The sequence below is a fragment of the Canis lupus genome, chromosome X (assembly GCF_011100685.1).
Source record: "Canis lupus familiaris isolate Mischka breed German Shepherd chromosome X, alternate assembly UU_Cfam_GSD_1.0, whole genome shotgun sequence".
In the NCBI taxonomy this organism is placed as follows: domain Eukaryota; kingdom Metazoa; phylum Chordata; class Mammalia; order Carnivora; family Canidae; genus Canis; species Canis lupus.
In genome coordinates this window covers 25,499,060-25,517,558 of record NC_049260.1, presented here as the reverse complement: position 1 = coordinate 25,517,558, position 18,499 = coordinate 25,499,060, and the positions used below count along the sequence as shown (strand labels likewise).

General features: G+C 44.4%; 1 protein-coding gene and 1 pseudogene across 1 annotated transcript; both read right to left on the bottom strand.

Moving 5' to 3' along the window:
• Positions 1 to 5,984: 5,984 nt before the first annotated feature.
• Positions 5,985 to 8,061, bottom strand: LOC111094931 (annotated as a pseudogene).
• Positions 8,062 to 12,636: 4,575 nt separating this feature from the next.
• Positions 12,637 to 16,885, bottom strand: MAGEB3 (MAGE family member B3). Its single transcript, XM_038586481.1, is given in 2 exon segments — positions 12,637 to 14,689; positions 16,773 to 16,885. A coding segment is annotated over 1 exon segment (1,071 nt). The 5' UTR covers positions 14,482 to 14,689; positions 16,773 to 16,885; the 3' UTR covers positions 12,637 to 13,410.
• Between the last annotated feature and the right edge of the window lie 1,614 nt (positions 16,886 to 18,499).

Below are 18,499 nucleotides of genomic sequence, written 5' to 3'. Positions count from 1 at the left end.
CAAGTGTTTCATTTGTTTTATGAAATACTAAAATTCTTATTTTTAAACTTGATAAACTCCAATAAGTGTATGACTCATGTCATCTATAAACTTGGATTCTGAAGCTAAATAAACCTCTAACTGAAAGGAAAGCCATTGGGGGGAGGCAAGATGGCGGAAGAGTAGGGGGTCCTCGTTTCATCTGGTTCCCCCAGCTTACCTAGATGATTTCCAAACCATCCTGAACACCTACGAATTCAACTTGAGATGTAAAGAGAGACCAGCTGGAAGGCTAGAGAGGGAAGTGATGGCTTCTGACAAGGTAGGAGGGCGGAGAAGAGGGCCGGAAGGGATATACTGGAAGATAAACGGGGGAGGGAGCCGTGGAAAGCCGCTGCAGCACAATCGGGAGCTTTAGAAATCTGCGCTTGAGTCTTCCCTGACTAAAAAGTGCTCAGTGGGGAAACAGGGCAGAGTCGCAGGAGGGGCAGTGGAGTCTCAATATTCCTGGGGACACAGTAAGAATAGGGGCGCCCAAGAGAGAGCTCACCGCAAACGTGGGTGGGCCCCCAGGAGAGCTGGACCGCAGCAACCCTCGCGGGGCTTCCGGGAGAGGCGGGCCGGGCCGTAGGCCAGCGACTGAGCTCAGAGCGCCCCAGCGCAGCAGCGGACACAGGCAGGCTATGCTCGTTCCCTCTGGGAGACGCGGACCCCCAAGGTGCAAGTTCGGAGGCTCAGTGCTCACCCCAGGGCGCTGCAGCGGACAAAGCTGGCTGTTCTCGTGACCTCTGGGAGAGGTGGAACCGGGCCGGGCACAAGATGGCGAACGCTCTCCTGCCGCCTGGCGCTCGTCAGCTTGTACAGGTCAGTGCCCCACGCCTGCCCCCGGAGGGTCTAGGCCAGTGTGCACGGAGAGACTGCGGTTCGGTGCCTGCGGGGAGCTCTTGGCTCCGGGGCTGGAGATGTGGCCGCTGCCACTTTTCCCCCCTCCTCTCACCTGGGAGAGGCATGGCCTCTAGGGCACAAAGGCCTCACAGGGACAAACAGCTTCACACTGAGCTGGGCCACCTGGCAAGGGGCGGGGCATCTCCGCTCAGACACCTGAGAATCAGCACAGCAGGCCCTTCGTCCCCAGAAGAACTGCTGGAAGAACTAGGGAAGAGCAACCCTACTGACCAAGCAGTGCTGGAGAGCGCCAGGACTGAGGGAAAATGGTATATAAAACTGGAGGGTTTTTTCCCTTAAGATTAATTTATCTTTCAGGTTAAAAATTCCCAATATTTTTTCTCTTTTCCTGCCTTAACTACAATATTTTATCGACTCTTTGATTTTAGGGTTTTTCCTTTTTGACTTTCATATTTCTACAATTACATGTCTTAGATATAGTCTTTACTTTTGGATTCCTTTCAACGTATTCAATTTAATTTTTGTAGATATATAAGTTATGGGGTTTTTTTTGTCTTGTTTTGATTTATAATTGTGGAATTTAGTACCTTCTAACATATGGACCAAAATACACTCAGAACCAAGTGGAGCACTATGTTGGTCCATTCTGTGAGATTATATTCTTTCTTCCTTCCCATTCTACCCGCCCCCCCCTTTATCTGGTTTCTGTTTTTGTGGTTGCTGTTGTGTCTTTATATAAGTTTTGCTGGTTTATATAAATTTGGAATTTAGCACCTTCTAATATACAGAACAAAGTACACTCAGAACCAAGAGGATCACCCTCTAGGTCCACTCTAGGTTTCACTCTGTGAAACTATATTCTCTCTCTTCCATCATTTCCCCCCACCTTTTTTTTTTAATATATTATTTTAAAATTTGTTTTCCACTTTCATGGTCTTTTTGTTGTTGTTGTTGTTTTCTTTTTCTTTTATTTTCTGGTCCCTGACCTCCTCGAGAATTGTCTAGGGTGTATTTTACTTAGGTAGTGGCTGATATTTTTGACTCTGCTCACTCATATAGACATTCTGCAATGGACAAAATGACTAGAAGGAAGAATTTACCACAAAAGAAAGAATCCGAAGTAATACTCTCTGCCACAGACTCAATGAATATGGATTTAAGTAGCATGTCAGAGATACAATTCAGAGGTACAATTAAAAAATTACTGGTGGCTCTTGAAAAAAGCATAAAAGACTCGAGAGATACTCTTACTGCAGAATTGAGATCTAATCAGGCCAAAATTAAAAGTACTTAACTGAGATGTAGTCTAACCCTAGCTTTAACTGCTAGGGTTAATGAGGTAGAAAAGAGAGTGAATTACATAGAAAACAAGTTGATTGGTGGAAAGGAAGCAAGGTGAGGAAAAAAGAAAAACAAGAGTCCACAAGGAGAAGCCTTGGGAAATAAATGATAGTTTGAGAGGGAATGATATTCATCTGATTGGGATTCTAGAAGATGTAGAAAGCGAGAGGACCACAAAGTATATTTGAACAAATCATAGCTGAGAACTTCCCTAATCTGGGGAAGGAAACAGGCACTCATATCCAAGACATAGAGAGGACACCCTCCCCCAAATAAACAAAGATGGATCAACACCCAAACATATAATAGTGAAGTTTGCAAATTTCAAAGATAAAGAGAAATTCCTAAAAGCAGTTCGAGACAAAATTTTTAACTTATATGGGGAGAAATATCAGATTAACAGCAGACCTATCCACAGAGACCTGGCAGGCCAGAAAGGGCTGGCAGGATATACTAAATGAGAAAATGAGATATATACTAAATATATACTAGATAGATACTCATTTATATCATTTATATATATTATACTCATTATATATCATTATATATCTCATTTAGGTATATACTAAATGAGAATGAGTACTAAATGAGAAAAACATGCAGCCAATAATACTTTATCAAGCAAAGCTACCATTCAATATAGAAGGAGAGAAAAAGAGGTTCCAGGATAGACAGAAACTAAAAGAATATGTCACCACCAAATCGGCTCTCCAAGAAATATTAAGGGAGACCTTGTAAGCGAAGGAGGGAGCCCAAAGAAACAATCCACAGAAAGAAGAACTGTATAGGTAATACTATGACACTAAGTTCATATCTTTCAATAGTTACTCTGTGATTGGGCTAAATGATTGCATCAAAAGACACAGGTTATTGGACTGGATAAAAAAGCAAGACCCATCTATATGCTGTCTACAAGAGACTCATTTTAGACCTAAGGACATCTCTAGACTGAAAATGAGGGGGTGGAGAATGATTTACCATTCAAATGATCCTCAAAAGAAAGCTGGGGCAGCAAACCTCATATCAGATAAATTATATATATTTTACAATATTTTACTTATTTATTCATGAGCAACACAGAGACACACACAGAGAGGTAGAAACATAGGCAGGGGGATCCCTGGGTGGCTCAGCAGTTTAGCGTCTGCCTTTGGCCCAGGGCGTGATCCTGGAGTCCTGGGATCAGGTCCCACATCAGGCTCCCTTCATGGAGCCTGCTTCTCCCTCTGCCTTGTGTCTCTGTCTCTGTCTCTGTCCCCCCCGCTCTCTGTGTCTCTCATGAATAAATAAATAAATAAAATCTTAAAAAAAAGAAACATAGGCAGACGAGAGAAGCAGGCTCCCCATCAGAAGCCCTACGTGGGACTTGATTGCAGGACCCCGGGATAACACCCTGAGTCAAAAGCAGATGCTCAGCCACTGAACACCCAGGTGCCCCAGATAAATTACATTTTATACGAAAGATTGTAAAAAGAGATGAAGAGGGACACTATATCATGCTTAAAGGGTCTATCCAACAAGAGGACCTAACAACTATGAATATTTATGCCCCTAATGTGGGGGCAGCCAAGTATATCAATCAATTAATAACCAAAGTAAAGATATACATAGATAATAATATATTAATAGTAGGAGACTTCAACATGGCACTCTCAGCAAAGGACAGATTTTCTAAGCAGAATATCACCAAAGAAACAAGGGCCTTGAATGACACACTAAACCAGATGGATTTCACAGATATATACAGAACCTTCCATCCTAATGCAACTGAATATACATTCTTCTCAAGTGCACATGGAACTTTCTCCAGAATAGACCACATATAGGGTGACAAATCAGGTCTTAACCGATATCAAAGATTGGGATTATCCCCTGCATATTTTCAGACCACAATATTTTGAAACTAGAACTCAATCACATGAAGAGATTTGGAAGGAGCTCAAACACTTGGAAGTTAAAGAGCATCATACTAAAAGATGAATTGATCAACTAGGAAATTAGAAATAATAAAAAAGATTCATGGAAACTAACAAAGATGAAAGCACAACTGTTCAAAATGTTTGGGATACAACAAAGGCGGTCCTAAGAGGGAAATACATCACAATACAAGCCTCCCTCAAAAAATTGGAAAAATTTCAAATACACAAGCTAAACTTGCACCTAAAGAAACTGGAAAAAGAACAGCAAGTAAAGCTTAAACCAAGCAGAAGAAGAGAGATAATAAAGATTAGAGGAGAACTCAATGAAATAGAGACTAGAAGACCTGTAGAACAGATCAATGAAACCAGCAGCTGGTTCCACAAAATAATTAATAAGATAGATAAACCCCTAGCCAGACTTATTAAAAAGAAGAGGAAAAGACTCAAAATAATAAAATCATGAACGAAAGAGGAGAGATCACAACCAATACCAAGGAAATACAAATGATTTTAAAAACATATTATGAGCAGCTGTATGTCAGAAAATTAGGCAATATGTAAGAAATGAATGCATTCCTGGAAACCTACAAATTACCAAAACTGAAACAGGAAGAAATAGAAAACCTGAACGGGCCAATAACCAGTGAGGAAATTGAAGCAGTCATCAAAAACTTCCCAAAAAACAAAAGTCCAGGGCCAGATGGCTTCCCAGGGGAATTCTACCAAACATTTAAAGAAGAAATAATACCTATTCTACTAAAGCTGTTTCAAGGAATAGAAAGGGATGGAATACTTCTAAACTCGTTCTGTGAGGCCAGCATTACCTTGATCCCAAAACCAGACAAAGACCCCACCAAAAAGGAGATTATAGACCAATATCCCTGGTGAACACAGATGCAAAAATTCTCACCAACATACTAGCCAATATGATCCAACAGGAAGGAGCCACAATGTCCTTCGACAGATGAATGGATAAGGAAAATGTGGTCTATGTATACAATGGAATATTACTTAGCCATCAGAAAGGATAAATACCTACTATTTGCTTCGATGTGGATAGAACTCAAGGGTATTATGCTGAGTGAAATAAGTCAATCGGAGAAAGACAATCATTTTTTTGTTTCGCTCATATGTGGAATATAAGAAACAGTGAAAGGGACTATAGGGGAAAGGATGGAAACTGAGTAGGGAAAAATTAGACAGGAAGACAAACCATGAGAAACTCCTAACTCTGGGAAACAAAGGGTTGCATAAGGGGAGGTGGGTAGAGGGAAGGGGTAACTGGGTGACTGGCATTAAGGAGAGCATGTGATGAGATGAGCACTGGGTGTTATACTATATGTTGGCAAGTTGAATTGAAATAAAATATTTTAAAAAAGAAAGGAAAGCCATTTAAAATTAGGAAGAGGGAATCCCTGGGTGGCTCAGTGGTTTGGCACCTGCCTTCAGCCCAGGGCATGGTCCTGGGGTCCCGGGATCGAGTGCCGCGTCAGGCTCCTTGCGTGGAGCCTGCTTCTCCCTCTGCCTGTGTCTCTACCTCTCTCTCTCTCACTCCCTCTGTGTGTGTGTGTCTTTCGTGAATAAATAAATAAAATCTTAAAAAAATAAAAATTAGGAAGAAACAGATATATCTTCAATGTATACATATTGTACAGGAACACAAACATGTTACACACTGTGTTCCTGCAAGTGCCACCTGGGCGGAGAGTGACTGACTGTCTTTGTTAACCACAAAGTGAAGAATCTGCCTCAGCCCTCTCTGGGAAGAAGAGCGGCTGAATGTGGCCTGGGACTCTGCACTGGCCATGTAGTAGAGGCAGCCCCTGCTACGGCTCTGGCTCAGGCTCGTGCTCTCTCCTCGTCTTGCAGGCCCTCTTCATAATAGCATGGGAAGTCCACGATCTTGGCAAAAACTCTAGCATTTTCATCTTGGTGGTCTCAGCGTGGGCTCTTGGGTCTGCCAGGAATTCCCAACACGGAGGATCACTGTTGGGCATCTGTCTGTACTCCAGGTACCTTTCCTGCTCCTAATCTTCTGTGATGAGCTCCTGGGGCTCTCCAAAGATTAAATACCTCATCTTGGCACAGATGCCAAGCACATTTTGTCCTCTTCAGTGGTGTAGCTGCCATTCAAAGATCACACCCAGGAGAGGCATGAGAAGCTCATTCTTAGGAAGGCCCCAACCACTGCTCACACTGCCATCACTGGTGAGATCTAGGCTGCTCAAGAGGGTATAGGGATGACCTCCAGGCTTAGTTTCCTTCAGTTTGAGGCTGAAGACCAGCTCCAGGTGCCCAAAGATCCTCCTGAGGATCTCAGGGAAGTGCTCTCTCTACATTTTGTTGACTATCTTCAGCATGTCTGCCTTCATATTGGGCTCCCTCACTGCATGCTTCTCCAGCAGGAAGTGCACCCACTTGCTCACCTTCCTGGCTAGGGAATGTTTCAGTGAGCTCTCAGCAGAGGTTGGGGCTTCAGAGCAACTTGCATTTTCTCATCTTGGCTCTTGACACCTTGTTAAGACCTCGTGCATGAAATAGCTGCAGAAGCAATAATGGTGGATCGGGATCTCTGAGGCTTCTAGCAGTGCCAGCAATAAGGCAATCTGAGGGAACATCTCCAAAAGAGAGGAGGAGAGGGAGTACTCTTGCTGCAGTGGCCTAAGCCCTCTTGAGATCCTGGGCCTTACCTCAGGCCCAGTGGCATTTCTTGTGTTGTTGAACTTACTCTACTGATACTGAGGAATGATGACTCTGTGGTCGTGACATCCCAACAATGGAATACAGGCTTATCTTGTTTTATTGTGCTTTGCTTTACTGCACTTTGCACATATTGCATTTATTATAAATTGAAAGTTTGTGGCAACCCTGCGCCAAGACAGTCTCTTGGTGCCATTTTTCCAAAAGCATGTGCTCACCTTGTGTCTCTATGTTGCATTTTGGTAATTCTCACAATATTTCAAACTTTTGTATTATTATTATATTTGTTATGGTGATCTGTGACCAGTGATCTGTGATGCTACTATTGTAATTGCTTTAGGGCACCACACATTGCACCTACCGAAGACGGTGAACTTAGTTGATAAATGCTGTATGTGGTCTGACTGCTCCACTGACTGGCTATCCCCCCATCTCTCTCTCTCTCTCTCTCTCCTCAGGACTCCCTATTCCATGAGGCACGAAAATGTGGAAATTGGTCCAATTAATAACCCTGCAATGGCCTTTAAGTGTTCAAGTGATAGGAAGAGTCGCATGTCTCTCACTTTAAACCAAAAGCTAGAGATGACTGAGCTTAGTAAGAAAGGCACGTTCAAAACTGAGAAAGTCAAAAGCTAGGCCTTTTGCACAAACAGTTATCCAGGTTGTGAATGCAAAGAAAAGTTCTTGAAGGAAATTCAAAGTGCTCCTCCAGTGAACATACTAATGATAGGAAAGCATAACAGCCTTCTTGCTGATATGGAGAAAGTATTAGTGGTCTGGACAGAAGATGAAATCAGCTATGACATTCCCTTATGCCAAAGCCTACTCCAGAGCCAGGCCCTAACTCTCAATTCTATAAAAGCTGAGAGAGGTGACAAAACTGTGTAAGAAAAGATTGAAGCCAGCAGAGGCTTCGTGAGATTTAAGGAAAAAGTTGTTTCCAGAACAACATACAAGGTGAAGCAGCAAGTGCTGGTGGAGAAGCTGCAGTAAGTTATTGGGAAGATCTAGCTAGAATCATTAGCGAAGGTTGGCTGCACTAAACAGCAGATTTTCAATGTAAATAAAACAGCTTTTACTGGAAGAAGATGCCATCCAGGGCTTTCATAGCTAGATGGGACAAGTCAGTGTCTGGCTTCAGAGCTTCAAAGTACAGGCTGACTCTCTTATTAGCGGCTAATGCAGCTGATGACTTGAAGTTGAAGCCAATGCACATTTCTCATCCCCAAAATCCTAGGGCCCTTAAGATTATGCTAAATCTACTTTGTCTGTGCTCTATAGAAGCAACATCAAAGCTTGTGTGACAGGACATCTGTTTACAACATGGTTTTCTGAATATTTTAAGCCCACTCTTGAGACCTCAGAAGAAAAGATTCCTCTCAAAGTATGACGGCTTATTGACAATGCGCCTGGTCACCCAAGAGCTCTGATGCAGATGTACAATGAGATGAACATTGCTTTCATGCCTGCTAACACAACATCCACTCTCTGGCTCATAAATCAAGGAGTAATTTCGACTTTCAATTCTTATTGCGTGAGAAATATATTTTGTAAAGCTATAGCTACTATAGATAGTGATTTCTTCGATGGGTTTGGGCAAAGCCTTCTTGAAAGGATTCACCATTATAAATGCCACAAAGAACATTCATGATTCATGAGAAGAGATTAAAATATCAGCAGGAATACAAGCTTGAAAAAAGTTGATGCCAAACCCCCCTTGGTGACTTTGAGGGACTCAAACCTTCAGGGGAGGAAGTAATGGCAGATGTGGTAGAAAGAGCAACAGAACTGGAATTAAGAGTGGAGCCTGAAGATGGGATTGCATCACTGCAATCTCATGATAAAACTTTAATGGATCAAGAGTTGCTTCTAATGGATAAACATACATACATACATACATACATACATACATACATAAATGTAGTTTCTTGAGATAAAAACCACTCTTGGTGAAAACACTTTAAAGATAGTTGAAATGACAACCAATGATTTAGAATATTACATGAACCTAGTTGATCAAGCAGCAGCAGAATTTGAGAGGATTGACTCCAACTCGAAAGAAGTTCTGCTGTGGGTATAAACTACCAAACAGCATCACATGCCACAGAGAAATCATTTGTGAGAGGAAGAGCCAATCAATGCAGCACACTTCTGTGTTGCATTGCATCATTTTAAAAAACTGCCCACCACCCCAACCTTCAGCAACACCACCCTGATCAGTAGGCAGCCATCAACATCGAGGTAAGACCCTCCACCAACAAAGAGATTATATGATTCACTGAAAGCTCAGATGGCTAGGACTTTTTTAGCAATAAAGTATTTTTTAAATTAAAGTATGTATGGGACACCTGGGTAGTTCAATCAGATAAGTGTCCAACTCTTGATCTTGGATCAGGTTGTGATCTCAGTGTTGTGAGATCAAACCCTACATCTAGCTCTGCACTGGGCATGGAGCCTGCTTAAGATTCTCTCTCTCCTTCTGCTCCTCTCCTCTCTCCTCCTCCTTTAAAAAATTAAGGTATGTACATTGTTTTTTAGGCATAATACTATAGCATACTTAACAGATTATAGTAGAGTATAAACATAACTTTTATATGTACTGGGAAACCAAAAAAATTCCTTTGACTCACTTTATTGTGATATTCACTTTATTGCTGTGAGCTGGAACCAAACCCGCAGTATGTCTGAGTTATGCCTGTATTGTTTAGTGCTAAAAAGAAATGAGCTAATCAAGCCATGGAAAGGCATAGAGGAACCTTAGATGTGTATTACTAAGTGAAATAAGCCAATCTGAAAAGGCTTATTTCTGTGTGAGTCCAACTATCTGACATTCTGGAAAAGACAAAACTACAGAAAAAGTAAAAAGATCAGTGGTTTCCAGGGGTTGGGGGAGCAGGGAGGAATGAAGGGACAGAACACAGAGGATTTTAGAGCAGTGACATTACTCTGTATACTGTAACGATGGATAGAAATCATCATACGTTTGTCACACCCCACAGAATGTGCAACACCAAGAATAAAGTCTAATGTAACTATGAGCATTGTTGAGCTACTGACGTGTGGATAGAAGTTCATAGATTGTAGTACATGTACAGCTCTGCTGCAGGATGTTGAAAGTGGGAGAGGCTGTATGTATCAGGGAAGAGGGTATATGGGAACTCTGTGATTTCTGCTCAGTTTTCCTGTGAACCTAAGCTTGCTCTAAAAAATGAAGTCAATTAAAAAAAAGTGATGCTGGAGGCCCTAGCCTCATATCCTACCCTGGGGTTTTAAGTCTTGAATGCCAGGGCAGGACCAGACTGTTTTTCCATCTATTCAGGGGTGGGTCATCCTCTTGGTTCTCACTCAGTTTCCTTGATTTGACTCCTGGCAGGGCTTGAGGTTCCTCTCTTTCTTAATCTGAGGACATTTCCCCCAGAAAAAGGCTTATACCTCCCTGAGACCTAATAGAAAGAGATGAGGGTGGCCTTATTTGGCCACACCTGCCATGGTTTCCCACAGGTGACAGCTGTGGCAGGCAGATTGAGGCCCTGTGATGGTGATCCCACTCAGGATTCTAACTCTGCACCCTAAATCTGACTTATGTGAAGCCCCAAGTCTCCTCTCTCTGCTGACCTGGGACCTCCCCACTTTCCGTTACCCCTGAGAAGATATGAAGCCACATATGTCTGACATTTATGGCTAGATTTCTCATGACAGTTTGAAGGGTTTTGTGAGTTTCCACTGATGTGGGTTTGGTGGTCTCTGAACTCTTCAGAGTTCACCTTCCTCTTGGCACACCTTGGAAATTCTACCCCTATTGACCTGATTCAATCAACCTCAGACCAAGAATCTTTACCTTTTTGACCTGTTAAGTGGAAATCAGATACAGCCACATTCTTCCCAGGCTGTTTGGGGGACTCTGGGGGCTGACAGCAGGGTCACACTGTTCTAGGTGGCTGCTTTCTGCTTTCTTCACTCCTTATTCAGAGTCCTCACCTTCATATGTATCAGAGACTGGGGGTCCTCTCTCTACTGACCTGAGGCCAGCCTCCTATGGCAGGATTCGCCTGTTTCCAAAAACCCTGAAGAATAAGTAAGGGGATACTCAGACCTATAACTTTGCCTGGCACGTTGCTCTCCACAGTCCTACTATAAAGGGATCTTCATCATGGCTCCTGTTTCTTGATTGAAGGCTTGCCAGGAAAGGCTATATCCCTGCAAACTCTTGACCATTTTCCCTATTGCAAACCCTTGAGAAACTAGTCCCTGTCCCAGGAGTGATGTGAGATATGGAAGCTGCAACACAAGGCAGAGACCCCAGAACAGATATGCTGCCAAAGGAAAAAAAATGCTTTAACCTATTTCTTCTCTTCAGTAACCAGACTTAGCTTTTAATGTAACTTCTGTTTGAATAGATGTAACTTTCTTTATGGAAGGAGCTAGCCAAGATGATTTTGTAAGCCCCTGATCTTTCGAGGTTGACTTTGGATATATAGATGATCCTATTGTCGCTGGTTATTATCCCTTTCTCTCCTTTATTCACACTTCTCAATTATTTTGAAATGGTAATTGCTCTGGTTATATATTCCAATCCAGTGTTTTGGGCACAGAGTCCTTTTTAGTACCTGAGATAATTTTTGTAGTAGTGAGAACAAAGGGGAATCAAGGAACATGAATTTGGCCTCATGCTGGGAGGAGTAGAAAAGTGTAGAATTCAGACTAATTCAAGCCAGGAGTCTGGTTCCAAACGTGTCACTTAGCAGCCATGGGCAAAGTACCAAACTCTGGGGGCTGTCTTTTCATCTGTGAAATGGGTTTGATAAGCTCTCTCTTGGGGACAAATAGAATGCCCATAACGCATATAAAAATACATGGCACATTGCCTGGCCTGTAGTGAGCTTTAAAAGAGCCAGTTCTTACTTTGATTAATTTGTCCCCCGGAGTTTCAACTCACTACAGTGAGATTTAATTTTTAATGCAGGGGATGTCAGAAACTCTGCAGTGCTCTAGAACAACAACAACCAAAAATTCTATTAGACACAATGGTGCTTAGCAAGGAACAGTAAGTAATATTTCCCAATTAAAGTATGTCATCCAATGTTGGCATAAGGTAGACTTTATTTTTCCCCCCTCATGTTTATCTAATATTTTATTCTTTTATATGTATATTTTTTTATTGGAGTTCAATTTGCCAACATATAGTATAACACCCAGTGCTCATCCTTAGTAGATGCAACACAAAGCTCCGAAAATATATTTCAAGGCCCCAAAACTTACCTTTCTCCCAGCTGCCCTTCTTTCTAAACCACTTTGACATTCATTCATTCAACCACCAACAAAAATTTAGACTTTCCCTGGAGTTTGCCAAATGACATACAAGATAACCTAATTTGGATGATGTTTTAGTGGGCTCTGGCTCCCTCAACCCAGGGCCAAGGGTGCCAGTCCAGAAGGTTCTGGGCATCCACTCCAAGGGAGTACACACTTACTTCTCAGAGACCCTTTGGAGATGATGTAAACAAAACATCTAATTTGCACACTGTTCACCTACACCGAGACAAGAGCACAGGACACATTCCATCCCTGTCCTAGGTGATCTCTCTTGTCTGGTTTTCCCACAATTCCAAAGTAACTTTAAGGGCAGTTTCTGGACTTAGTCTTTCAACTCTGAAGCCCACCATGTGAGGGGCTGGCTCTTGCTCCCTCTGATCACAGCCTCATGGAGCACCCCACCCCCCCCCGCCCCCACCTCCCCCACCCCCGCCCCATGCAGACAGCTTAGAATTACCTCTCACCTAAGGACCTGCAGTCTCCGAGTGCCCAACACTGCCTTGCTTCAGGGGACTGACACTTAACTGCTCTCATCTGGAACCACCTCTCTCCTGTTTTACCCCGTGTTTTCATGTATCCTTTCGGTCTCAGAGTGTCTGTCACCATTCTTCCTTGTGCGATAAATGCTTCTTGACGCTATAATTTTATGGTCAATGTCTCAGTCCTTTCCTCAGCTCTCCCAGTGCTAGCATGAAGCCTTATAAGAGCAGATGCTTAGTCAATGTTTGGGGAACAAATGGCCCTGTGATCATGGGGTCTAATTCATGAAGGTTTAATTCTACATTCTTCAGTTAGTCAAGCACATACTGTTATTTAGAATTTTATAAAACATGGAGTAAAAGAGATTAGGAAGCCAAATACTGACCATCTTATTCTTCCCCCTCTCTATCTTGATTTCATGTGTTTTACTGCCTAAGTTTTTCACATTTTTAAGGGAAATGCATACTCCAATGTGATGTTATGTCATACCACATTACTAAATAAGATAGAATTTTTCCCAATTTGTTTTATAAAACAGCAACACTCTTACTCTAAAATCTGATAAACAATAAGTGAGACCAATGTAATTCATAAATTTAGACTATAGTGCTAGATAAGCCTTCATTTCAAAGTAACATTTGAAAAACAGCAAAAAATAAAGATCTTGATAAATCTCCAAATTACCCATACAGAACAAGAGCACAAAGGTATTATACACTGTGTTCCCGAAGTCACAGCTAGCCCTCACTAATCAGGACACTGACTGCTCTCTTCAGCCACAAGATGAAGACTCTGCCTCAACTTCATCAGATGTCAGAGAAGTTGCTGGAGAGTCCCTGGAAGATTCACTGGCTGTGGCATCCTTCTCAGCCCCGAGGGTAACCGCGGCCTTAACCCGGTCTTCCTCATCTCGCAGAGCCTCTTCATACCAAGAGTGGAAGGCACTGGGGACGGTATGATTAATCTTGGCCCAAAACTCTAGCACTTTCATCTTGCTGGTCTCGGCATGGGCTCTGGGGCCCCACAGGAACTCATAGCATGCAGGATTACTGTTGGGCACTTGGCGGTACTCCAGGTACTTCAGCTTCACCAAATCTTCAGTGATGAGCTTTTTGGGCTCCCCAGAGATGAAGTGCCTCTTTCCTGCATAGACTCTCATCTTATTCAGGAACTCCCAGATCTTCTCCTCAGTGGCACAGTTGCCCTTCATGAAGATCACGCCCAAGAGGTTCATCAGGAGTCCAGTCTTGGGAAATCCTCTGCCACCACTCACAGTCCCATTGTTGGGGAGGTCCATTTTGCGGACAAGGATATAGGAATCCTTGGTAGAATTGCCTTCCTTTAAGTCAACTCCAAAAACCACTTCCAGGTTGAAAGAGGCTCTTCTGAGGATCTCAAGGAAGCGATTTTTGTACTTTTTATTGACAATCTTCAGCATATTAGCTTTCGTAATGAGCTTTTTCCTTCTGTACATTTACATCAGGAACTGTACCAAAGTACCTGTTGTTTTGGTCAGAGGGTCTCCTGGAGACTGCATAATGGGGAGTGGAGCCTGGGAGGAACTTTGCTTCTTCTCAGTTTTGCAGTTGACTCCTTTGTATGGTCTTGTGTGAGAAACCCCTGCAGACTTGGTGGATAGGGCTCTCTGAGACCTCTTGAGAGTGCTACATGATCTAGAAGTGGGCTTTCTGCAAGTAGGAACTCCAGAAGGAGGAGGGGCCAAGGAGGGGAATGCTTGCTCCTTGGCTGCAGTGGCTAGAGCACCGTTTCGATGCTGGGGCCCACCTCGGGCTTGGTGGCATTTCTCACGGGTGCGGAACTTACTCTTCTGTTCCCGAGGCATGATGGCTATGGTCAGGGACAGCAGATATGAGTGTGGGTAGGACAGCAGGTGATCTGGGCATGAGAGAAGAGAGGAGGAGAGGGAGCACCTGTTCAGCAGGCAGAGATCACCTTGGCTTTGACCAAGGCCGCCTCTGCAGGTTTCTGTGAGGGTACTGCTCCAGGAGACCACGAGACTCTCGTTATGATCAGCCTGTACTCTGAGAATCCTGTGGAAATAATTAAAGTGAGCCTCGGACTGCAGCCTGCCAGCCCTGCTTGGTGCTTACTGGGGTTGAGAGCAGCGGTGGGCAGGTCTAGTCCTTGTGGAATCCTCTTAACCCTGGAGTATGAGGATCTTTTTAATTCACATTCGGGACCAACACATCAACTTCTGGCAGGGCCCAGGGGCCCCCTCCTCTGTGCTGCTCTAAATTTACATCTCAAACCCAGGTCCTCCTCTTCTTGGGACCCCTCAAGAGAAACTAAAGGGGCACCTTGGCCCACTACTACTGCCTTGGCCTACTACTGCCACCCACTGCTGACAGTACTGTGGAACTCTCTGTTCTGGGGTTATTAGGGTCCTCAGTCTTTTTTTTTTTTTTTTTTTTTTTTTTTTTTTTAATTTTTATTTATTTATGATAGTCACAGAGAGAGAGAGAGAGAGGCAGAGACACAGGCAGAGGGAGAAGCAGGCTCCATGCACCGGGAGCCTGATGTGGGATTCGATCCTGGGTCTCCAGGATCGCGCCCTGGGCCAAAGGCAGGCGCCAAACCGCTGCGCCACCCAGGGATCCCGGGTCCTCAGTCTTTATTCAGTGTCCTCACCTTGGCTCTAGGCAGGGCCTGAGACAACTTCCTCTGCTGATCTGATGTCTCTTCCCTGAAACAAAGGCTCTCACCAACCTGATGCCTAATGTAGGCATCAAAAATAAAGTAGGGTTCACATACCCCTACTTCCATGTCTGGGCTCCCTAGTGCTGTAAACAAGGGGGGGTTCTCTGTTGGCTCTTCTTTGGGGTGAGTACCATCACTCTTCACTCAGGGTCCTCACTCTGACTCCTTGAAGCCCTGGGTCTCCTCCCTCTGCAGAACTGAGGCCGCTCAATTAGTCCAACAGCCTTACCTCTCTGGGACTTGCCATACAGTAATGAAGGGAGTGCCTCAGCCTAAGCAGCATTGGAGTTTTTCCCAGGGCTGAGTGAAGGGTCAGAATTTATAAGACACACATTTTAAAGTTGGTGCTCCCCTTAGTCCTCATTTAGGTCTCTGACCTTAACTACAGGTAGGACTTAGGCATCCTGCCTCAGAGTATAGTTCTCATTCCCTGAGTTCCTAAAGGGGAAATTAGGGTCCTCCATATGAGTACTCCCACCAAAAGCCTCCAGAAATAAGTGCAAGGTTACTACTTTCCCTAACTGAGGAGAGGTCTCCCATTAGTCTCGGGGACCTCACCTTCACTGCAGTCAGGGCTTAGGTCTCCTCCATCTGTAGGACCCAGGCTACTTCCTTAGACTGAGGCCTTGCCTACCTGAGACTTCCCAGGCAGGAAGTCCTATAGCTCTGCTGGGGCCTCCCAGGGCCAACAGCAGCATCGGGACTTAATGGAATGCCTTTTTATGGTTCTGGATGGTCCCTTCAGTCCCCACTCAATGTCTTCACCTTGACTCCAGACCAGTCCTGAGAATTCACCATCAGGGGGCCAGAGGCCTCACCCCCAGACAAATGTCCTCACTTCCTGGAAACTCTGAATGGGAAGTAAAGATGAGTCATATTTGGCCACAACTGCTCAGAGTCTCTGAGGGCTGAAAGCAGGGGCAGAGCTCTGTGGGACCCCACTGTTCTGGAGTCGGTGGTCCGTAGGTCTTCACTCAAAGTCTTCCTTTTGGTATCTTTCAGAGCCTGGGACTCCTCCCTCCACTAAATTGAGTTCACCAAGCTCCAAACACAACAGCCTTCACTTCCAGGAGCTCTCAGGGAGTGGGGGGTGGCGGTTGTCAGTGACTGCCAAATAAAACTATCCCAGAATAGGGGATATGTAGGGGTCCAGCTTTCTGTCGTTATCTCTACTGGGAAGAGATCCCTTCATTAGCACTCAGGACCCCCCACCCCCTTGACTCTAGCGAGGGCCTATGTTTCCTTCATCTGCAGAATCAGGGCCACTCTCTTAGACCAAGACCTTCCTTCCTGAGACTTCCCAGGCAGAACTCGGCCTAACAGTTGTGCCAGGACTTTCCACTGCCGACCCCAGGGGCGGTACTTTGTGAGGCCACCACGGGGAGTGGTTCTTTCACTTCACATTTACGTCCTCACCTTGACTTCAGAGAAGTCCTCAGATTCCACTCTTTGGCGGAACAAACTCTGCGTCTTTCGGTTGAGGTCTTGATCTCCAAAGCGGAATTTCCGATGAATCATATCCGGCCATGGCTGCCGAACGTTCTGAAGTCTGGCAGCAAAGACAAGGCTCTGTGGAATCACTGTGATCCCACAAACCTGGGACTCCTCCCCCTACTGACGCAGGTCTGCCAGGCCCCAAAGGAAACCCTCACTTTCTCAAGTCCCTAGTAATGAGTCAGGGTGCACTATTTCTGCTTACCTTTGCCTGGGGCCCCAGAGACTTGAGAAGAGGAGCGGAACTCTGTGAGCCTTCCTCTTTTGGGGAAGAGATTCTCTCATTAGCACTGAGGGTGCTCACCGTACTCCGGTTATGGCGAAGACTTCTCCTCCTGCAGAAATGGGGCCCATTCTGTTAGACAAGACCCCACCCTCCCTGAGACTCACCAGGCAGAAATGAGAAGCTTCTCAGGCTTATATCTCTGCCAGAGACCTCCCATGGTTAACAATGGGGGCGGGGGGCGCGTTGGGTTTAGCGTTGTCCTCTTCCTTCACTCAGGGACCTGACCTTGCTCCTGGCCAGAGGAGCTCCTCCTCCTTACTCTGCTCAGATCAAGGGATGCTTTTTCCTGAGACCTCCCAGGTAGAAGAGTGAGCCACATTAGGCCAGGGATATTTGGGTCCTAAGAGGTGGACAGCAGAGTTAGGTCTCTTTGGAACACCACTGTTCTGGAGTTGGTGGTCCTCACATTTATTACCCAGGGACCTCAACTAGATATCTATCCAACCCAGGATCCTCCCTCTACTGAAGTGTGGCCATTCTCCTTAGGATAAGACTTTGGCCTTGCTGAAAACTCTGAAGAGTAAAAGAGGGGATGCCCACTCTGATTGCCCTGCTAGGCATTCTAGGCCTGAGAGCAGGTTTGCCAGGTATCTGAATGACCCCCTATAATGTGAGGTGGTTGTTTTCCCAGTATTAATCATGGGGGGGGGGAGTATTGTCTCTCAGATTAAAGAATTCTTGGCCAACACCACATCCACGCAAACTAGAGCAGTGTCCCTAACGCAAGCTTTGCAGGTTACTATCTCTGACTTGATGTGAGATAGAAAAACCAAAACGTAAGACAGGGGACCCAAGAGAGAGGTAGGCTGTCAAAGAAAAATGATGCTGATCTTTTTTTTTTTTTTTTCAGTAATCAGAGTGAGCCTCAGAAAGGAGTCGTCCAGGATGGTTTTGTGATTCCCCAATCTTGAGGTTAACACTGCATATGTAGATGATCACATTGCCACTGAATATTATGTTTCTTCTCTTTGTTCATGCCTTTGATTTACTGTGGTATTCTTAACTGCTTTTACTATGTATTCCAATCCAGTTCTCTGAACACAGAATCTTATTTTCTCCCCTGAGATACATTTGGACTATTAAGGAACACAAGGTTTGCTTTAGGCAGAGAAGAATGGAATGATCAGCGTGTGTTCTAGAGGAATTCAAACTAGGAAGTTTAGTCCCAGCCTTGTCACTTACTAGCCCTGTGAACTCCAGCATATTACCAAACTCCAAGACAAAGAAATCACAATCAACCACGATGATGTTTAGCGATGCCAATTATGTAATATATCCTCATTATACAGTGTGCATGTGTGTGTGCGTGTGTGTGTGAGAGAGAGAGAGAGAGAGAGAGACTTTCGCAGTTGGATTCAACTCA